The following is a 22426-nucleotide window of genomic DNA, read 5'->3' on the forward strand; positions in this document are numbered from 1 at the left end:
ATTTTCTCCTGACATTTTGCCCACATCTATGGCAGGCATCCTCAGAGTGATTCCAGCCATAAAAACATTTGACGACAAATTTCAGTATGTCCCTGACCCTTCTGCTTGCAGAAGTCTAGGCCTTTGCATTTCACAGTCCACCTGAAATGTCCGTTGAATTCTGGGGACTTTAATCCAAAACATCTTCAAGGCATGAAGTTAATGAAGGCTTCATTTGTCTTACCTCCAGATCAGTATAGAAGAGGGTGTATGATTCTCCTGCTCCCTGCTTTTTTCTCATTGTAGAAGGTAGGTTAGGTGGCAAAGAGAAAGTACATATAGCTGTCTGAATGTCACCAAGTGAGTTTCAAGGCTCAGCACAGACTTAGCCTTATATGTCCCACATTAAACCTAAACTATAGAATTAATGCAGTTTGACATCACTCTAACAGCCGTGGCTCAATTCTATAGAATCCTGGCATTTATAGTTTGGTGAGGTGCAGCACTCTTCGGCAGGCTAAAGACCTTGTAAACCTCAGCTTCTGTCATGAAGCCAAGATACAAATTGAAGAGAATAGCCGAAGTAAGTTGGTAATTCGTTCCAAGATCCAAATGCTGATTTCCAAAGATAAACAAAGTCCAAGGTCAATCCAAAATCCAAATGCGAAAGTCCAAAAGATAGTCCGAAATTCGCAAATTCCAAAAATTACCAACAGTTCTGAGTCCACAGCTCCAAACACAGACATTGCTGCCAGCAACAAGAAGAAACCCCCGAGAAACCTTTATTCAAGGTTCTCAGATGTTGCCTATTGATAGCTCGTTTTTCAGCTAATCTGGTGGATCTACAAACCTGAGCCCTTTCCCGTCACAAAAAAGCTGGAACATTTCCTTGTTCTTGCTCTGCAGGCTGAGAAGTAGTGGCTCTTCTTCCAAGCTCAGTTGAGGAAGCTACTAAGCACTACTGAACTCCACTGTCCGTCCAACTTCCTCCTCACCCTCACTAGAAGATACGACAACTCCCATGGTTCCACTGTAATTCGCCATGGCCATAAAAGTGGTATTAAACTGAATGAATTCTACAGTGTAGATGCACAGTGTAGACATTCTAACCACTGCACCACACTGCCTGCCAACTAAAAGAACATTGTACTAGCTTTTGAGTATTCTTCAAGGGCAGCCCTTAAATAAACTGCATTACAGTAGTCTATTCAAAAATGGCCAGGTTATTCCTGTACAGAAAAGGCTATAAAACTAATGAAACCATCAAAAGTGGGCTGTAGACTCAGAGATAGATCAATGAGTGTTTCCAGTCTTTCCCTTGCTGTGTATTTATAGTCCCATCTAGGGCAAGTCATGGACTTGGGAGCCCCCAGTTCACCTCCATCTTAAGTGGGATTGAATTTCAGTTTATTGCCGTAATCTTGTCTATTGCAGCATCAGGCCGCTGGTCCAGCACCTGTATAGCCCCGGGTGACCTTGGCAAAGAGAAGCAGAGTGAAAAATAGCAAGAGTTCAGTTATCCCTTCTAACCGCCCTCCATGAGCTTCTAATTTGCTGAGAATGTAATAAGAAAATGCCTAGTCAAATTGCTGTCTTCCTCTGTGTAAATGCAGGTTTTCCCAACCCTCCTAAGTACGGCATTCTTCAGAAATTTTAGACACCATCAATTACAGCTGTTTAACTGGTGATTAAGAATAACGGGATGTTTCAGAAGTGCTGAGATAGTTGTATTTGCACAAACATATGTTGTTTTGAAATAAAGTACTCCAAAAGGTTTTAGTAATCGCCACTCGTTCTAGGAAGGTGGTTTTTATCAAAGATTACGTCACGCTTTGCCTGCAAATCATGAAGAACCAGAAGCTTCCTTTTATTTTTTCTTGTTTCTAGTTTGGTTAGAGCAGGGGTTCCCAACCTGTTTTTTGACCAGCATTCACTTTGACCAGGGACCACTCTCCAACATTAGTACCAAAAGGGTTACAGATCAGTTTTTGGTCAACTTTAGATTCGGTTTGGTTATTTGGGGTGCTGATTCTGAAAACTGCATTGGGTAGACCACATCAGCTCTAGTTTCTGATACAGAACATATGCCACCCTGTAGTCGCCATTTGCTCGCCTACAGAAAACCATATTTAATAATCTAGAGCTGGTGTGGTCTATCCAATGCAATTTTCTGAATCAGCACCCCAAATAACCCCAGGAACAGGCCTAAAAAACAAAGACACCAAGGCACTCCCCACTTCCAGGTGCCACATGGAACAGCTCCATTCAGGGGGAGGACGAGAAGCAGCAGTCAAGAGGCTTGTTGTCATGCCTTTCATGGTTAGTCAGCCTTTCCCCTCGCAACATCCAGTTGCCTTGGCACTATAAGAGGGTTTCATGTGATAAGTCTCTCTCATCACAACAATGTAGTAATGGTGAGGCTGCGGACCATATTTTGGTTCTTGTGGACCACTGGTGGTCCATGAACCACAGGTTGGGAACCTTTGGATTAGAGGCACCTGAGTTCTAAATGCTCCTCCTTCAACTACACATCCCAGCATTCTTGAGACTACAGCCATGGCAGTGACTTGTGGTATGAAAGTGGTATAAAAGTGCTACAGTTGTGCTACGGTGTGAAAAACACCAGTGCCCCAATGCACTGATTTTTTTTTAATGCGACAGATTTTATTGTGATTCTGTTTTCTTGCTAGTTTGAAAAATTAAAGGTATGTGAAGTAGGCACATCAGTTTGCGTGATAGCTGTGAGGCCATTACTGTTCATTGGTGTCTGCTAAGTTGCTTCATTGTGACCCTGAAGCCACCTTTCTTATTCCCCTCTGGGCTCTCTCTGTCTTTCCCTGCAGGCACTTGGATGAGTCGCAACCAGAACCCTCCTGGTTCCATCACGAATGGCTTCCCTTCATCCTCTCCCAGCTCTGGCCCTTCAGCGGAGGACTGGAGCGAGAGTTTTCTGCCGTTTGTGGATAGCCTGACAGCAATGATTGCGACTCGTAGGAAAAAGCTGGGCGGGAGGCCCTTGGCCGACACACGAGGGGGGACTATCAAGGTGGACCTCCCCAATCAGCAGAGGACGGTGGTGAGTGAGCCATTCCTATGGACAAGGGACCATTTGCCTTATACTTGTATTCTAAACCCAAGCTGAGAGTCGTGCAGGTCTCCAGGTAGTGGTGGACCACAACTCCCAGCAGCCAGTATAGCTATTGGTGAGGAATGCTAGGAACTGCTATTCTGACAACATCTGGGAGCCATGCCATTTCTGCGGAGTGATATCAAAGTGCTGTAACTGTGTAGTGTGCCTGCAGTATTTATCTAAGTATAGTCATTTAGTGATGAGAGACAAACTCATCAGAAACTATATAAATAAAAATGTAATGTTTGTTTGTGGGATTAACATAACTCAAAAACCACTGGACAAACGGACACCAAATTTGGGCACAATACACCTATCAGGCCAACAAGTGACTATCACTCATAAAAACACTGAAAAACACAACAGAAGGGACTTAAAAGGCAAAAAAATACATTACAGCACATGCGCAAAACCACATATATACACATATACACAATTATATACACACACATATACAAACACAATATACACAGACTGGGCCACAGCATGCATGCGCAAAACCACAAATATATATATACTCACACATATACACAAACATAAAACACATATACACAGACTGGGCCACAGCAACGCGTGGCAGGGGATGGCTAGTATGTTATAAGTTCATTGAGTCAGAGGTGAAACGCTATAGTTACCCTGTTTCTCTGAAAAAAAGACACCCCCTGAAAATAAGACCTAGTAGAGGTTTTGCTGAATTGCTAAATATAAGGCCTCCCCCTGAAAGTAAAGCCTAGCAAAGTTTTTGTTTGGAGGCATACTCCCTCTAGTGGCCAAAAGCTGCAGTACCATCCCTTCTGTTCAAGTGGTCCAGGAACTGCTGTGGGAGATCCTTACAGTCTCCAGACATTGTGTGGGAACCAGGTACTTTACAGCCCTTATTTTTTTTTTGGCCCTGTTTGTGAGGGCCAGTATATTTATTATGTGCTGACAACTGCTATACAGTATCTAATAAATGTTCTTTTTTTTGTTTTACAATAAATGTGAATTCTTCATGGGGAAAATAAGACATCCCCTGAAAATAAGACCTAGCACATCTTTGGGAGTAAAAATTAATATAAGACACTGTCTTATTTTCGGGGAAATACATTCGAACCAGACCTACATAATCCAAATGCTGACATTTCCTAAAACTGGTGGTTTTGACTTTGAAATTCAGCTTCGACATTTGATGAAGTGTTATCTGTAACATGTGATCCATCCCGTTGATTGACTTTTTAGGAAATCGGACATCTAGAATGGAAATGCCTTAAGCTGCCAACTATCAAATACCATCACAGCTCCAACTAGGGTCATTAAATGTTCTGTACTGTTGCGTATCAGCTGTCAAATCGACTAAACATTATTTTTGTCAGCTGTCACATCACATAAAAACAAAAGCAAATGTCCAAGGTTGATATAAAAGATGTCTTTATATCAAATATTCACACTGCACACAATTAAGCTTTGCAACTTTAAGGCACAAGGCAGAGATATGGCTGCCAGCTTGGATTAGGTAAATCCATGGAGATTGGGGCCATCTGTAACTGCTAGTTGGGATGGGAATGTGTCACCTTCTGTGTTAGAGGCCATGTGCCTTTGTGTGTTTTTGTGGAACGTGTAATTAAACTTGTGTCTTGCTGGAAGAAATATTGTGGGCAATCAACCAGTAAATGGCCTGATCCAACATAGCTGCTCTTTTGTTTTCATGTTCTTGTTAGCACAAGCAATATTGGAGATATTTCAGCAGATCCAAGACTGGACATTTTATTGACCCAATACCCAAAATGACCTGTTGCCATCTACTGTATTTCAAGGCAGTTCTTGGTAGGGTTGCCAGATGGAAAACTAGAGGAAGCTGTGATAGCTTTAATAGTTATGTAGAAGAGGAAAATTCAGCTGATTTTGCTTATCATGTAAACAAGCAATATTTGGTGACTTTTCTACACAACCATCAAAGGTACAGGAGACATCTCCAGTTTTCACTCCAATGACCCTAACTTTTAAATGTTGAGCCATGAGTCAGGAAATGCTTGTTGCTGATGCAAAGTTCTCATCCAGACGGAAAGTATATTGTAGCTCTTCCTGTCTAGGAGGGTACAGTGGCCAGGCTGAGTGAGAATGGCTAGTCCAAAAACCACTTTCATAGCAAGCAATGGTTCTTATAGTTTTTAAGTTAGGCTACCCTTTGGAGAGTCCAAAGATCTTCAATCCTGATAGAATGGATGAAATTTGCACTCAGATCTAAATTCTGCTCTTTGATCCACTGTCCAGTAGTGGCTCTTCTTCAGCATGGATAGGATAATGCAGAAGGTTGAGGGAATAGGACACATATTACAGCCAGACAGCAGCTGGGACAAGAGCAAATACTAGGTCAGTTTGACAGCCACTTTGCCCACATACATCCTCTTCCCTTCTTCCTCTCAGGTGAATGTCCGGCCAGGTACAACCGTCTACAACTCCTTGGATAAGGCTCTGAAGGTGCGTGGCCTCAACCAGGACTGCTGTGTTGTCTACAAGAAAGCTGGTGATGGGTGAGTATTGATGGAGAAGCAGGACAAGGACTGGAGCAAAGGATTATCAGGAGAGATGGCTGTGGAGGGGCTTCTTCAACTCTCAAAATGTTGCATCATAGGGCCCTTCTACCCTGGCATCCTGAAGCTAGCTTGCGGTCAGTGTATTTACAATACGTACACCCCCAATACAAATCTAGCTGGAAACAACACAGTAAGGGAAGCCTAACTTGAAATTCCAGATCAAGACATGAATTCTGCTGAAGCACATCTGTGTATGAACAATGCACAGGAGGATGACAAATACAGAGTTCTTTTTTAGACAGGGCTAATGCTGCAGCAGACAGAGTAAGAAGCCAGATACAGAAGGTAAACAAAAACCTTCACCCGGAAAAGAAGCCGTAGCATTCCCATGGGAATGTATGATTACCATCACTTGCCTCGCTTTGCTGCAGTCAAGTGCTGAAAACTGTTGTTTACCAGTGCTTCCCACCAGATGAGATGGGGGAGGGGGAGGGTATGTGAATCGTCTTGATATGTACTCCATGGATCTTTGTGGTCACTGTTCCATTATCCAACCGGATCACAGGGCGCCTATGTAGGCACTCTGAAGCAAACTGGAAATCTTAAATCCACATCCTGATCTGGATTAAATGGCTGTGTAGAAGCAGCCATAGATCAGATTTGCTGTTGGTTCACTATGATGTGTATCGAATTAATGGCTGTTCAAGCCGGGTAGTTAAGCATGAAGGCAGTATACCAATGAATCAAAAGTTCAAAAGATTATCTTTTCTTGGACTAAAGTTCCCAAAATTACCCAGCCAGCATGGCCTCTTAAGTCCCCTGGTTGGAGGTTATGCTAGCTAAAACCTTCTGGAAGTTGTAGTTTAAAACACTATGTTTATGAACCCTATTATTAATAACAGGTGCTGTGTGGCAACAGCATGGTAAGTTGTTGCAAGCTGCTCATAAGCATCTCGAAGTCTAATTCAGCTAATTATATTTCTGCCTCTACTTTTGTTATTGCTCTGATGGTGGTCTAGTCACGTGCAAAGATGTTTCCCCACTTGTCCTCCTGGCTTATTCCCAAACTGTATGAAGGGCACACAATACCCTTCAGTAGTTATTTGTTTATTTATTTATTTACAGTACTTATATTCTGCCCTTCTCACCCCAAAGGGGACTCAGGGCGGATCACAGGACACATATATGGCAAACATTCAATGCCGATATACAATGGCAAGACAGACAATAGATAGAGGTGTATTTAGGCTTTTTCCTCATAATTCGGCATCCTTTGGAGGCTGTGCTTGGTTCTGGCCACAGGGGGGTGCTGTCACTCCATCTCCTTGCCAAAGAGCTTTCTTTGTTTGTAAACTTTTCTCTGAAGTGCCATGCCTAAAATACCTCCCCACTTAATGCAGTTCCTATTCATCTACTTACATTGCTGTTTTCCATCCAGTAGATGGGCTGAAGGTCAGGACCTCACCCTGACCCGGCTTTGAACTGTCAGCCTTTTGGTTAGCAAGATTTACTGCAACTTCAACTGCAACTGGTGATTAACCTACTGCCAACCCATTCAATTGGGGTATGGAAAAAGAGCCGGAGACCATCTTTTGTACATAGCGTTCTGTAATGTGGGTGAAACAATCTGTTTATTTTGTTTTCTCTTGCATTTGGATTTTTTTTAAATTGAGTTCTTTCCATTTTGAACATGGACATATTTGTCACATGTAGTAGGTTCTTACCATAGCAGAACTCATCTACCTGCACGGGTTGAAATGTGCATAGTTGTTCCCACCACATGTTCTACCCCTTTGCCATTGAGCTATTTAAGATTAGAAGCCTATCAGAAAAAAAGCTGGCAACTTTCATTCAGCACTAAAATGGTACATTAATCCAGAGATACAGGGTCAGATGTTCAGAATAGCACTTAAAGCCCTAGGGCTAGGTGAACAATATCACTTCATTTTGGTTTCCTGCACAGCTCTTTAAAAGAATCCTTGTTATCCTAAATGTGAAAAAAATGTACATTTTGGGAAAAAAACCCTTAATTTTAAATAAATAAACTGCAACAAATTTGGACCCATGTAATATTTTATTTATTTTAAAATAAATGTACAGGGTTAGTCAAAATGCATAGGCCAATAAGCCATTCAATTGAATGGCTTATTGGCCTATGCATTTTGACTAACCCTGTATTCTGCTACGCATTTCAAACACTGCCATGTTAGTGAGTTACTGTGAGTTTTCTGGGCTGTATGGCCATGTTCCGGAAGCATTCTCTCCTGATGTTTCACCCACATATATGACAGGCATCTTTCAGAGGTTGTGAGGATACCAGCCATAGATGTGGGTGAAACATCAGAAGAGAATGCTTCTGGAACATGGACATACAGCCCGGAAAACTCATAGCAACCCAGTGATTCCGGCCATGAAAGCCTTCGACAACACATGGCCATGTTAATCTGTTGAAACAAAACATAACACAGTCTTGTATCAATATATGTTTGTGTGTGTGTGTGTGTGTGTGCACGCACACACACACACACACACACACAGGTTGGGGTGCAGGATGCTGACTGTAGAATCACCTCAAGAGTCTTAGAGAGGCTACACACCACAAAAGTTTTGATAGATTGCCATTTAAGAAAACGGAGCTATTTGAGTCAGGTGGAGCTCATACCGGCCAGGTCTTCACATATAACTAGGCTGGTGTGATAGCAACCACAGAGGGAAGTGGTAAATGAAGTGGTGAAGATCTTACACATAGAAGAACTCGAAGACCCTTCAGGCGCCCAGGTCTCCCTTGCCTGACCACTTCCTCCCTTGTTCATCTCAACTCAGTTCCTGTTATCTGCTATCTCTCATCTTTCCATCCACACTTAAAAACAAGGCAAACAACCCTCATTCAGCTTGCAGCACTGTCTTGGGATTTTGAAAACTTACTTTGCAATGATTGCAGCGTTTTGCTTAAATGTCCCCTTTGCATGATGAATGCAACTCCTAGAATCCCTAGTAATCATGGCTAGTGGGTGTGTTGGCCGAAGCAGTGCTGCTCAAATGGATTGTGGTCCCTGAAACGATCAGTGCCTTGTCCCTGGAAAGGTTCCCAAGCAAAAAGAAAGCAATTGTGGCCAATAGGCACTAGTATGGGACCACTCCTTGACATATTGGGATGAAAAATACAGATCCCCAATATCAGTTCACTTTGAAAGCCCTACCCCTAAGAGACTGTGGGAGTTGTAGTCCAATTAAGGACTCTTTCCAAGCTATATATTGTTGAAGGCTTTCGTGGCCGGAATCACTGGGTTGTTATAGGTTTTTCGGGCTGTATGGCTATGTTCTAGAAGCATTCTCTCCTGACTTTTTGCCTGCATCTATGGCAGGCATCCTCAGATACAAACTAGGAAAATTGGGTTTATGTATCTGTGGAAAGTCCAGAGTGGCAGAAAGAACTCTTGTCTGTTGGAGCTAGGTGGGAATATTTCTATTGGCCACCTTGAGCTATCAAACTTTATTATTATTATTCACATTGATCCTATTTGCAGAAGAAAGACCATCACAGATTGGGAGACAGACTTGGTGAACCTGGAAGGGGCCGAGCTCTCTGTGGAAGTCCTGGAAAATGTACCGCTTACGATGCACAATTTTGTGAGTCCCTTGAGATCTTATATTTGTTGTTTACAGTGTCCTTTCCTCCAACAAAGAGCATGAAATGGCATCGAGGAACCTGTGGTTCTCCAAAACCCAGTTGGATTACTACTCCAATCAGCCTTGACGATTGACCATGCTAGTAAGGGAAGAGGATGGAGGTCAGATCCCATTGCCAGGAGTTTCCCAACCTCTGCTGTATAAGGACATTTGCCTTTTTGCTCTTGCTCCAGAGTTGCCCATAACAGGCCCATGGACATTGTGCAACTAGCAAAGATATTTTTGAAGCTCTTGTTCTCTGGGAAATGCCCCCTCCCAATGCTCCCTTGTTGTATCATCCTTATTTATTGGCCCTGCGCATCCAGACTCACGTAGGTTGCACTCCAGCAATGCCAGGAGCAGAAATTTGTGCCCCACTATCTTAAAAAAGGCACGTCCAGTTAACAGATGGCATTTTTATGTTGAACTCATAGCCTAAAAGAAACTAATCTGTCATGAGGGACTTGAACTGTTGTGAATAGCCATTGTGAAGGAGGATGTTTGGAATTGTATACCATACAGATAATGCAAGGCTTGGGAAGGTTGCCTTTAGGATTAATACAAAGTTGTCCTGTTACTTGTTCTTCATTGTAATGATATGAAATTCAAAATAGAATACTATACATAATCTGACTATTATTTAGAAACAAAGAACATGGGAAGCAAACAAATACATTTAGACATGAGTTACACAGATATCACAAACATTATGTTCATATTTGAATACTTCCCAAAATAACTCATTGGCTCTTGTATAGTCTCCGTAGTAATAATTTTAAAACAATACAGTACGGTCCCATGTAAATTCCTAATTGTACAAACTCTTTTTGATGCAAGTGGTGATCAGGAACATGATCAGGAATGACAAGGGATCCTGGGTACTTTTATCTTTGTTTCAGGAAAATTTCCCTTCTTCAGGTTGCTTGCTTTATGTGTTTGAGATAGTATCTTCAAAGGATTTATAGACGATATTTAAAGAGACAACATATTAGATATGCGATACTGTATTGATTTAAAATTCTTACTTCGGAGACTGTAGAAGAACCAATGAGTTGTTTTGGAAAGTATTCAAACATGAACATAATGTTTGCTATATCTGTGTAAATCATGCCTAAATGTATTTGTTTGTTTCTTGTGTTCTTTACTCATAAATAACTAGCTGTACCCACCACGCGTTGCTGTGGCCAACCTTCCCTCTCTCTTTCTCTCCTTTCTTTCTCTCCTTCCTTCCCTTTTTTTCTTTCATTCTCTTCTTCTTCCCTTTCTTTCCCTTTCTTTCCCTTTCCTCTTTCACTCCTTTCTTCCTTCTCTATCTATTCTTGGACTGCAACTCCCAGCAGTCCTCCTGATTGATCTATCTATCTATTTATCTCTATATAATCTATCTACCTTATCTATCTGGGAGTTGCAGTCCAGGAATAGGAAATTGGAAATATGCAGGGATTGGGATACTCTCAAAGAAATCCAAGGAGAAGAAAGCTTGCAGCTTGGAACCGGTGCGCTTGGATAATCCTCCTCTCCTAAAGGGTCTGGTCTAGGGAATGCTGGGAGCTGTAGTCCAGAAGAGAATGTGGATATGCTATTGTGTGTGTTGTTTGCCAGGGGAAGTCGTTTTTGCACATGCACTGTAGAATCTTTTTGCTTCTTTGGCTTTTTAAGTGCCTTCCGTTGTGTTTTTATGAGTGATGGTCACTTGTTGGCCTGATAGGTGTATTGTGTCCAAATTTGGTGTCAATTCGCCCAGTGGTTTTTGAGTTATGTTAATCCCACAAACGAACATTGCATTTTATGTAAAGTATTCTATTTTGAATATCATATCATTACAATTAAGAATACAGTAACAGGACAACTTCATATTAATACTAGTTGTGTAGAGATCTGTTTAGTTAGCTAAGGTTGCTTTGAGGACCATTTCCTACTATACAACTGCAGCACTACTATGATCAGCTTTGGAAACATCCTGGGATGTGTAGTTTGGTGGAGAACTAGAGCACGATGGCAGAGATTTCTAAATATCCTTCTCTACACTACCAGTCCCAGGACTCTGCAGAAGGTTGACATGGCAATTAAAGTGGAAATAGTACACTTGAATCATGCAATGTTGAAGGGCACTTGGATTGTTTCAGCCCAGGTTCCCGTGCTAGTTACTGAATGGTTGTCAGAAAAATCCCAGCCTGGCGCTAATGCCTTAGGTGGCACTTCTCCCCAGGTGATCTGAAATCTCGTTTTCTTTGGGACAGGTCCGGAAGACCTACTTCCGCATGGTTTTTTGTGATTTCTGCCTTAAGTTCCTGTTCCACGGCTTCCGCTGCCAGACGTGTGGCTACAAGTTCCACGAACATTGCAGCAGCAGAGTGCCGACAGTCTGTGTGGACTTGGCCACGACCCACAAGCCGTGAGTGTCCCCCTGGGTGCCATGTCCTCCACCTTTCCATCACGGAAATGGCCTCAATCTCTGTTTCCTTTGTATTAAGTGTCATTTCTCTTTCCTATAGTGTTTACAGCTATGACCCATGGCAGTATCCTCCACTGTGGTCAGATAATGCTTCCGCTGCCCTGATCCATGAACCTACAACCCCACAAGCCAACAGGTAAGAGATGGGATCACAACTGAGCAGCACAGGACTCTGGTGAACTAGAAATTACTACAAAGGGGCAATATAGATACAAAGAGGACATTAGGGTGTCAGATTGGATTCACCAATTACAAAGAGGACAGGTCCAGTTCCTAATGTTAGGCCAATTGAGGTGGTGGATATTGGGGAGCAGCACTCTTGAACTCAGTTGAAGGAGTGAGTTGTATTCTCCATAGAGTTTTATGTTCCTTAAACTAACCTGCAGTGGAGGACATTATCTGATTGTTTTAGAAAACAACATTGATGACTTTTTGGAAAACCCCTTTTGGAGATCACAACTTTTTAGAAATGCATGTCCTTTCAGAGAAAAGCCAAAAACCCTTTAGAGTAGCATCTTCTCTTGTGGTTTACAACCAGATATAATTATGTTAGGGAATGGGTTTCAGTTGTTAGACTGAATAATCTGTTATCTCTGATCTGTTAAGAAAACAATGCATAAAAAGCAGCAGTGCTTCAGAAGTGTTTTTCAGCGTATATATTCTTTTCTCGCATAAAACAACTTGTTTTATATCATGCGGTCAAGAGACAAAAATGAAGTAGACTTTGATAAAAATAACATATTTGGTTTACTCACAACCTTCATGTGTTCAACATACACAGATAGAAAACTTATCAGTCCAGTTTCAGATATGTTTGAGATAATTCTCTGTGCCATCCAGCCAGAACATTTCTTACAGCAAAACAGCAAGCAAGTGTGTGATCTGAGGTCTGAAGTTGTCTGTAGTCTGACTGTCTGTAATCTGTCTGTAGTGATCATGTGGTCTGCAGCCCCATTTATAACTTCTCAGAAACCATAGAGTAAAGGAAGCTGCATACCAGAACATGCATACCAGAAACGTGTAGCAACAGGATAATAGATCAACATCAATGGAGAAGGCTTGAAGAAGGTTGTCATTTCCAACAGCTTGCCAGTCATGAAATAAATTTCAACTGCAAGTTCGGGTGTTTTCTACACATCTTGGCAACATAATGTCTTTGGTCATCCGGAGGACTCGCAAACCATTTTAGGAAGAATTTCCCTAAAGCTTTAGAGTACATGAAATGTTTCTATCAGGACATTAAAGCAACTCTGGTATATTTATAATAAGGTAGGAAAATGCACTGGGAGCCCCTGGTGGTGTAGTGGGTTAAACTGCTGAGCTGCTGAACTTGCTGACTGAAAGATTGCAGGTTTGAATCTGGGGAGCAGGGTGAGCTCCTGCTATTAGCCCCAGCCTCTGTTCAACTAGCAATTCAAAAATATCCAAATGTGAGTAGATCAATAAGTACTGCTCCAGTGGGAACTTGACAGCGCTCCATGCAGTTATGCCGGCTACATGACCTTGGAGGTGTCTACGGACAACGCCGCTCTTTGGCTTAGAAATGGAGATGAGCACCAACCCCAGAGTCAGACACAACTGGTCTTAATGTCAAGGGGAAATCTTTACCTTTACCTAGGAAAAGGCAAATACCATATTGCAAAGTTGTGCCTCTCACCTGTTTGACTGAGTGAAGCTTGAATTTATTTTTATTTTTTAAAGTGTACCTTTTTAGTCCTCCTGTTTTGGAAGGACACTACATACCATAATTTGGGAGGAGGACAACTATAATAATGATATTAAATGGGTTTTTTAAAAACCAAAATGCATGTTTATATAATCAAGGAAAAGTTGTGTTGTCGTTCTCTCTCTTTTTAAAAGGGATAAGTGTGTATTTCTTATGCTTTTCAAAGCAGAAGTGCAGAGCTCCACTTTGTGAGTGAATGAACAGCAATTGTGGCTGCGTATCTATTTGCAGGTTTAACTTTTGCAGATTTAAATGCCTTACATCCTCTAAATCCATTTCAGTCACATTAGAGAACCTATAGAATCCTATAGATGTGTTCCCTAAGTTTTAAAAAGTTTTTTTTTTCAATTTGGGGTTTTCCCAAGGATCCTGTGCCCTTAACACCAGCAAATGTGAATGATGTTGCATTGCCAGGCCAAACAGGTGGAACAGGGGGATTGATACAGCCCAGTCAGCTTGGATTTAAATGAAGGCATCTTGATCTGTTCCTTCCTTCCAGCTCGCACAAGCCGTCTCCCCTCAGCAAAGATGCCTTCAGCTTCCCCAGCCTGTGTAGCGATGGGCAGCTCCTGCAGCGACACCGCTCGACGTCCACTCCCAATGTCCACATGGTCAGCACCACCAGCCCTGTGGACAACAGCATCCTTGAGGTGAGTGAGGAGGCCTGTCCACCTGAGCCCTGATCAGAGGTTCCTTGCTCCTTCCCACACTCCAAAAGATAATGGAAGTTTTGCTGACTATGGTAGAAGATACCTTGCATTTGACACAATCTTCTAGCACAGTTTTGGCAAAATCCAGGACATGATTGGAAGTGGATGATGTGTGCCTAGTTCCCAAACTCAGTCCGGGTGTTTTGCATTATCCTATTCTGTTGAGCATTGAGTGAGGAGAGCAGCTTGAAATGAGCATCCCAAAACAATGGGCATAATTTCCTTAGTAAGAACTAGGCCTGGTCTTCCATAGAGTGCTACTCAAGAGCAGGTTAGAGTCACCTCTCCCCTTCCTGTGCCCTGCTTTTTTGTAGTTACTCATGTGTCACTTTGTCTTTCTCTTCCAGTTCATAAGCAGGAGCCACAATGCAGAGGGTGAGTTGAATATCTGGCCAGGCTGAATAAAGTACATGTTGGCAATAGGGAGAGGTGGGGAGAACAAATGGCTGAGGTGTGTTGGTAACCGATAGATGTCCTAAAGCATGGTGTCACCAAACTAATGCCCTCGGGCCAAATCCAGCCCTCCAAGGTCTTTTCCCCAACTCTGACACTACTGCCACGTGTGCATGCACAGTGCACGCTTTCATGCAGTGGCAACAGTGAGTGTGAGCAGCAGTGCCGTGTGTGTGGCAGCAGTGGTGGCAAGTGTGTACATGTGCAGCAGTATGTGTGTGGCACACCTGACACACACCACACACACACATGCATGCCAGACACATGCGTGCACACATGATGCACACGAACCCAGTTAAGGTCCAGTCCCCCAACAATCTGAACGACTGTGAACTGGCCCTCCTCTTAAAAAGTTGGATCCAAATTTAAAACATCCTTGGAAGAATTCCACTGAAATCACCCAGGTGGACTTACTGCAATCACACTAATTCCAGTGAGTCTCTTGTAAGCCTAATTAAATCTGGATCCAACTCAATGACATCACATCACACTGTTCTCAGTGTTACACTGTTTGGGAGCTGTTGCGTGTTGGGTTTCCCTTCCCCATTTCTCCTGAATGACAGTTGGGAATGTATCTTTTTCTTCTCTTTCTCTGTTTCTGCTCTCATTCTTACTTGTTGTTTAAAATGCATGCTTTTCTACTGCAAGCTTTTTGAATTTGCCTTTTCCCTTCTTACACTTTAGTATGGAGAGTATTTGCTGTGTGCTTTGAGATCTCTCTCTGCGTGTATGTCAGAAAGATGTAGTGATTTTTCCCTACTCTTTGAAACTTTGGAAGAGATGGGTGTTAGAGTAGCGCAGACCCATTTCTTTACCATGAAGAAATGTAATTAGTTCTTTATTATTGTAAATAAAGCTTTTGAGATTTTTAAGATTGGACTCTGCATGTTTGCCTCCTAAGCTCTGAATTCACACGGCACTTCATGTTCTGCTCACTGATGAGCTGAATGCTCAATTTTAAGTGTCCAGTTCATTTTTTGGACTCTCTGCTATAATTAGGGTAGTTTTCCCCCAACATTGAGTTGGTAGATTTCCTGTGTCTGTTGTTAATATGTTCTTGTGCTGTGGTGGGGATTGTCACCATACTTTGTAGCACAGAGCTTCATAAGTTATTAATGAATTACTTGAAGGATTTACTTATTTTTCTTGGTTTTGAGACTAATGTTGGTCCATTTCCTTGAATCACCTTAAATTCATTATAATGAGGCATTATCTTTTTGTCTCTTATTTCCATGCCAGTTTTGTAGACATTTTTCAAAAGCACCCTATTACGTAAACAAGGAAGTTTATTGGTAAGCTGTGGTCTTGTCAGGGAACAGTCTGGTGAGAGCATCTTCTTTTTTTGGGACAGGTGGGCTTGAACTGCCTCCTCGCACCCCACCAGCCACCCCAGTATCCGGCATGGCTGCTATTTCTCCTGGCCGGCGCTCCCCGCACCCCAAATCTCCCGGCGAGTCTCCAAGGGATCGCAAGGCCCCTTCAGAAGACAAGAAGAAACCTGTGAGTTTTGAGAGGGAAAATAGTTTGTCTAGCCAAAACAAAAAATAACAGCCCTCTTCAAATTGGGAGGCATGATGGATGAAGAAGATTTAGCACACCAAGTGGCCAGGCTATGGGAGGGCGTTCATCTATAGGAGCAGAGAATGGTTGATACTGAAACCCCAGGCATTTTCCCAATACTGCCCTTTTTCTGTGGCTCCTGCTCATCCTTGACGATTCTCTGTATCCTTCAGAAATCCTTGGGCTACCGGGACTCAAGCTATTATTGGGAGGTGTCTTCCAAAGAGGTGACCATGCAGAAGCGGATTGGGACCGGGTCCTTTGGTACTGTCTTCAAGGGTCGGTGGTATGGGGATGTGGCAATAAAGATCCTGAAGGTCACCAACCCCACCAGCGAGCAGGTGCAGGCCTTCAAGAATGAGATGCAGGTTCTCAGGTAAAGCTCTGGTGTTTATGAGGGACAGGTGGACATTTTGTCGAGAAGATAGCTGACGGAAACGAAAGGAGCCTTTGATCCTGGGCAGACTCCTTCATCCTCCTCTTTTCCCACTCCCTCTTGCAGGAAGACGCGGCATGTGAATATTTTGCTCTTCATGGGGTTCATGACCCACCCCAGCTTTGCCATCATCACCCAATGGTGTGACGGTAGCAGCCTATACCAGCACCTCCACGTGCAGGAGACACCCCTGGAGATGGTGCAGCGGATTGATGTAGCCCGGCAAACAGCCCAGGGCATGGAGTGAGTGTGCCAATTGGGAGTCCCCTGTGGAAGGGATTGGCTAATGGGGTCTGTGGCCCCTTCCATACAGGTGAATAAAATCCCACATGTTCTGCTTTGAACTGAAATATATGGCAGTGTGGACTCAAATAACCCAGTTCAAAGCAGATATTGTGGGATTTTCTGCCTTGATGTTCTGGAATATAGGACTGTGTGGAAGGCCCCATGTCTTGAAGCCAGGAAAGCAGGTGTGAGTTTGTGGCACAAGAGAGAAAATAGATTATGCCATTGCAGGAGTGGCTACTTGGTGAATTGTGAGCCAGGTACCATTTATGGGCACCTTAATTAGGAGAAGGCGTTTGAGAAATAGTAGGGTGCTAATGGTTTGCGTGTTGGACTGGAGATATCTAGGGAAAGATCTTCGCTTGAGCCATGAAATGATATTACATTCAGTCTCAGCCCGGACATACCTCACAAAGTGTAGGTTGTGAGGACAAAGAGGCGGGGAAGCAGAGGAGAGCCTCTTCTTCTGCCTTAAGACAGAGAATAAGTGTAATTAATACACAAATGAGCCAAGTTTAGTTTAAAGGAGACGCTATTACTGGATATGAGTTTTCCAGGCTGTATGGCTATGTCCCAGAAGCATTCTCTCCTGACGTTTTGCCTGCATCTATGGCACACATTCTCAGAGGTTGTGAGGTCTGTTGGAAACTAGGCAAGTATCTATATATATAAATTTGTTAGGGGCATCCAACGAGGAAACAAAACTCAAAAAACCCCCAACGAAACTTAACCAAAATTCCCATGCCCATAACACAACCCACAAGGTACAAACATATCTACTCAAAATGAAAAACAACACAACAACACACTCACAAAACGGCAAAACAACAAAACTCAAAAATCCCCCAACAAAACTTAACCAAAATCCCTGTGCCCATAACACAACCCACAAGGTACAAACATATCTACTCAAAATGAAAAACAACACAACAACACACTCACAAAACGGCAAAACAACAAAACTCAAAAATCCCCCAACAAAACTTAACTAAAATCCCCGTGCCCATAACACAACCCACAAGGTACAAACATATCTACTCAAAATGAAAAACAACACAACAACACACTCACAAAACGGCAAAACAACAAAACTCAAAAATCCCCCAACGAAACTTAACCAAAATCCCCGTGCCCATAACACAACCCAAAAGGTACAAACATACCTACTCAAAATGAAAAACAACACAACAACACACTCACAAAACGGCAAAACAACAAAACTCAAAAATCCCCCAACGAAACTTAACTAAAATCCCCGTGCCCATAACATAACCCACAAGAAACAAACATACCTACTCAAAATGAAAAACAACACAGCAACACACACAAAATGGCAAAACAACAAAACTCAAAAATCCCCCAACGAAACTTAACCAAAATCCCCGTACCCATAACACAACCCACAAGGTATAAACATATCTACTCAAAATGAAAAACAACACAACAACACACTCACAAAACGGCAAAACAACAAAACTCAAAAATCCCCCAACGAAACTTAACCAAAATCCCCGTGCCCATAACACAACCCACAAGGTACAAACATATCTACTCAAAATGAAAAACAACACAACAACACACTCACAAAACGGCAAAACAACGAAACTCAAAAATCCCCCAACGAAACTTAACTAAAATCCCCGTGCCCATAACACAACCCACAAGGTACAAACATATCTACTCAAAATGAAAAACAACACAGCAACACACTCGCAAAACGGCAAAAGAACAAAACTCAAAAAAACCCCAATGAAACTTAACCAAAATTCCCATGCCCATAACACAACCCACAAGGTACAAACATATCTACTCAAAATGAAAAACAACACAACACACTCACAAAACGTCAAAACAACTGAGCATGCGCATTGGCGCCCAGCCGCAAGTTCCATCGCGCGCGCACATGGTCTTCCGGCCAACGTTCCCTCTGCGGAAACCATGCCCACTCCAAGCCCCGCCGCGCCGCTTCCCGCACACACACACACCCCCTGCCGCACACACACACGCAACCCCACGCTCCATCACTCCCCCCGCCGCCGCGCACACACACGCAACCCCAGGCTCCATCACTCCCCCCACCGCCGCACACACACACGCAACCCCAGGCTCCATCACTCCCCCCGCCGCCGCACACACACACACAACCCCACGCTCCATCACTCCCCTGCCCCAATCTTACCTTCTTTTACTTCAGGCCACCTCCAAACCCCACCCCGCCCCTTCCCGCCCTGTCAAAATCTAGGAAAGACAGGAAGGAAGGAAAGAAGGAAGAAAGAGAAAGGGAGGTAAAGAAAAAGGGGGAAGGAAGGAAAGTTAGAGGAAGAAGAAAAGGAAAGAAAAGGAAAGATGGAAGGAAAGAAAAGAGAGACAGCAGAAGAGAAAGAAAAAGGGGGAAGGAAGGAAAGAGATAGAGAAAGAAGAGGAGAAGGAAAGATGGGAAAGAAGGAAGGAAGGAAGGAAGGAAGGAAGGAAGGAAGGAAGGAAGGAAGGAAGGAAGGAAGGAGGGAAAGAAGGAGGGAAAGAAGGAGAGAAAGAGGGAAGATTGGCCACAGCAACACATGGCGGGTAAAGGTTGTTATTTCTATTATTATTATGATGATGCCATTGTTCCTCTGAGACCCTTTTAGGGGGAATGGGAGAGGTGTCAGGTCCCAGAGGCAATGCATTGCATTATTGTTATTGTTATGATGGTGGTGAAATAAAAGGAAATAAAAAGAGAAAGAAGGAAGCAAACAAGGAAGGGAAGAAAGGCAAAGGAAGAAAGGGGGAGGGAATGAAGGAAAGAGAGAAGGATGAAACCAAGTAGTGAAAGAAGGAAAGAAAGAAAGAGGTAGAGAAGGAAGAAAAGAGAGAAAGGAGGAGGAAAAGGGGGAAGGAATAGGTAGGTACCTCCCTTTCATAATAGTCCAGATATCTAACTCAACTTTGATAAGTTTTACTATAGGCCACAGCAACGCGTGGCAGGGCACAGCTAGTGGTTTATATATCTGTGGAATGTCCAGGGTGGGAGAAAGAACTCTTGTCTTCTTGAGGCAAGTGTGAATGTTGCAATTAGCCACCTTGATTAGCATTGAATGGCCTTGCAGCTTTAAAGCCTGGCAGGTTGTTGCCAGAAAGATTCTTTGTTGGGAAGTGTTATGTGATTCTTGTCTGGAATTCCCCTGTTTTTTGAGTGTTGCTCTTTATATTCTGACCTGATTTTAGAGTTTTTAAATACTGGTAGCCATATTTTGTTCATTTTCATGGTTTCTTTCTTTTGAAATTGTCCAGTGGCTTCTCTGTGTAGTCTGACATGGTGGCTGTTAGAGTGGTCCAGTATTTCTTCTAGAGACGCTATTACTCTAGGAGTGAGCAACTGCATGGAAGCTAAGGGCCAGTTTCCCCCACAGCTGCCCCTGCTCATAAGCTTCAGAGCAGGAGCTGGTGTAGAGTTCTTGGGTGTTTGCGTGGGTGAGGTGTTTTCGTAAGTTTGATGCCTTTCCTGCATAGTTTGGGGGCAACATTTCCAAACATTGTAACACAAAGCAAGTTAGGGCACAGGCTGCTTTGTGCCCAGCGTTGCCTTCCTGCAACGGTGCTCAGTCTGCAGCATGTTGGCATGTATAATCACGATAACTGAAGCTGGCAGTGCTGATTATGTTTTTCTGTTTCCCACAGCTACCTTCATGCTAAGCACATAATCCACCGGGACCTCAAATCTAACAGTATCCTTCCCTTCTAGCTCCTGAGTGTAGGTTGGGAATTTCATAGGCCTTCCTCTGGGAGATTGAACCACATGGCCTTCATTCACTGGTGCAAATGGATAGATTGGACCAGGATATTGTAGTGGCTAAGAGAGGGTTACGGTCCTTGACCAAAAGAGGACATGTGCAATCTAATGGTAAGAAGTATCTGTTTTGGGATATAGCACTTATTTTGTGGCATACACTTACGTGAAGCTCCTTCACCTACTGTCTCAGACATTTTCCTCCACGAAGGACTGACGGTGAAGATTGGTGACTTTGGCCTGGCCACGGTGAAGACGCGTTGGAGTGGAGCGCAGCAGGTGGAACAGCCCGGTGGCTCCATACTCTGGATGGTGAGTGTGACATGAGGTGGCTCCTGGGGAAGGTCCCACGCCTCGGTTAGTTGGAGGCTGGCAAATATGGAAACCAGACCGGCAGAAACAAGTCATACCTTCCAGAGAAATGGGGGAGAAAAGCAAGTGTTCCTCCTCCCTATCCAAGCCTGAATTCCTTCTTTTTGGGCTTCATCAGTCACCTGAAGTGATCCGGATGCAGGATCCTAACCCTTACAGCTTCCAGTCAGATGTCTACTCCTATGGAGTTGTCCTCTATGAGCTGCTCTCTGGGAGCCTTCCCTACAGCCATATCAACAACCGGGACCAGGTAAGAAAACAAAGGTAGAAAAGCTGGGATGGGACAGAAAACTTCAGGCTTTCATCGAACTGGCCGTTACAATTTGGGCTGTAACCATCCCTTTCTGGACTCTGCTTGTTAGTTAAAAATTAATTGATAGATCAGATTTGGGATTTTGAGGTTTTTTTTAAAAATAACTATATTTGCATGTTGGGAGCTGCTGAGCTTGTTGACCAAAAGGTTGCAGGTTTGAATCCAGGGAGCGGCGTGAGCTTCTGCTGTCAGCCCCAGCTTCTGCCAACCTAGCAGTTCGAAAACATGCATCTGTGAGTAGATCAATAGGTACCGCTTCTGCGGGAAGGTAATGGTGCTCCATGCAGTCATGACGGCCACATGACTTTGGAGGTGCCTACAGACAACGCTGGCTCTTCGGCTTAGAAATGGAGATGAGCACAAACCCCCAGAGTCGGACACGACTGGATTTAATGTCAGGGGACAACCTTTAACTTTACCTATAGTTTATTTATGTTCCAGTATTGAATGTTTGCTGTATATATGTTGTGCTCCACCCTGAGTCCCCTTCAGGGTGAGAAGGGTAGAATATAAATGGACTTAATGTCAGGGGATAATCTTTACCTTTATATTTGCACATACACAGTAAATAATGGTATGAAAGGGGTCGAGTGCCCATTGCTTTGTTTTCTCAAGAATTGTCAGCTCATTTTTCTCCTTTTTAGCAAAGTAGTTGTGAAATCCTTCCCTCCCTCCCCCTCCCCCCCCCCCCCAAGAATTTTTATCATTTTCTGGGCTGGATGCAGGTGGCAGTCAATGGGGTCACTCTAAGTGGAACCTGAATAAGAAAGTGTCTTGGATGCCTGCTTTTTTAACAGGGGCCTTACGTAAACTGAGTCCTGCCCACTCCTCTGTCTTCTGTCAGGGCTCCTTGAGGAAAAACTCAGAGGACACTGTTTTTGTGACTGGTCCGCTTTTCCCAAAAGCTTTAGTTCCTGAAATATTTTGGATTTCTGGCCAAAGGATACTCATTGTGGACTTACTTTCTGTACAGCCAGCAGATGGTGCTAAAAGAGATATTTGTTGTCCTGCCTATTATGTTAGGTTGCTGTCTCATAACTTTCCACTAGAGAGTCTCTT

At 43.3% G+C, this 22426-nt stretch overlaps 1 protein-coding gene across 1 annotated transcript in view; it reads left to right on the forward strand.

Moving 5' to 3' along the window:
• The window catches only part of ARAF (A-Raf proto-oncogene, serine/threonine kinase), a 37858-nt gene that overhangs the window by 13000 nt on the left and 2432 nt on the right, over positions 1–22426 (forward strand). The window contains exons 2-14 of the mRNA XM_060762796.2: positions 2823–3055; positions 5513–5619; positions 9150–9252; positions 11532–11686; positions 11787–11882; positions 13972–14122; positions 14530–14557; positions 15987–16135; positions 16369–16571; positions 16698–16874; positions 20574–20620; positions 20876–20994; positions 21173–21304. Of these exons, the coding sequence (XP_060618779.2) occupies positions 2831–3055; positions 5513–5619; positions 9150–9252; positions 11532–11686; positions 11787–11882; positions 13972–14122; positions 14530–14557; positions 15987–16135; positions 16369–16571; positions 16698–16874; positions 20574–20620; positions 20876–20994; positions 21173–21304 (1692 nt within the window). The 5' untranslated portion in view covers positions 2823–2830. The remainder of the gene's footprint in view (positions 1–2822; positions 3056–5512; positions 5620–9149; positions 9253–11531; positions 11687–11786; positions 11883–13971; positions 14123–14529; positions 14558–15986; positions 16136–16368; positions 16572–16697; positions 16875–20573; positions 20621–20875; positions 20995–21172; positions 21305–22426) is intronic.

This window comes from Anolis sagrei, chromosome 2 (genome assembly GCF_037176765.1).
Source record: "Anolis sagrei isolate rAnoSag1 chromosome 2, rAnoSag1.mat, whole genome shotgun sequence".
Lineage (NCBI taxonomy): Eukaryota > Metazoa > Chordata > Lepidosauria > Squamata > Dactyloidae > Anolis > Anolis sagrei.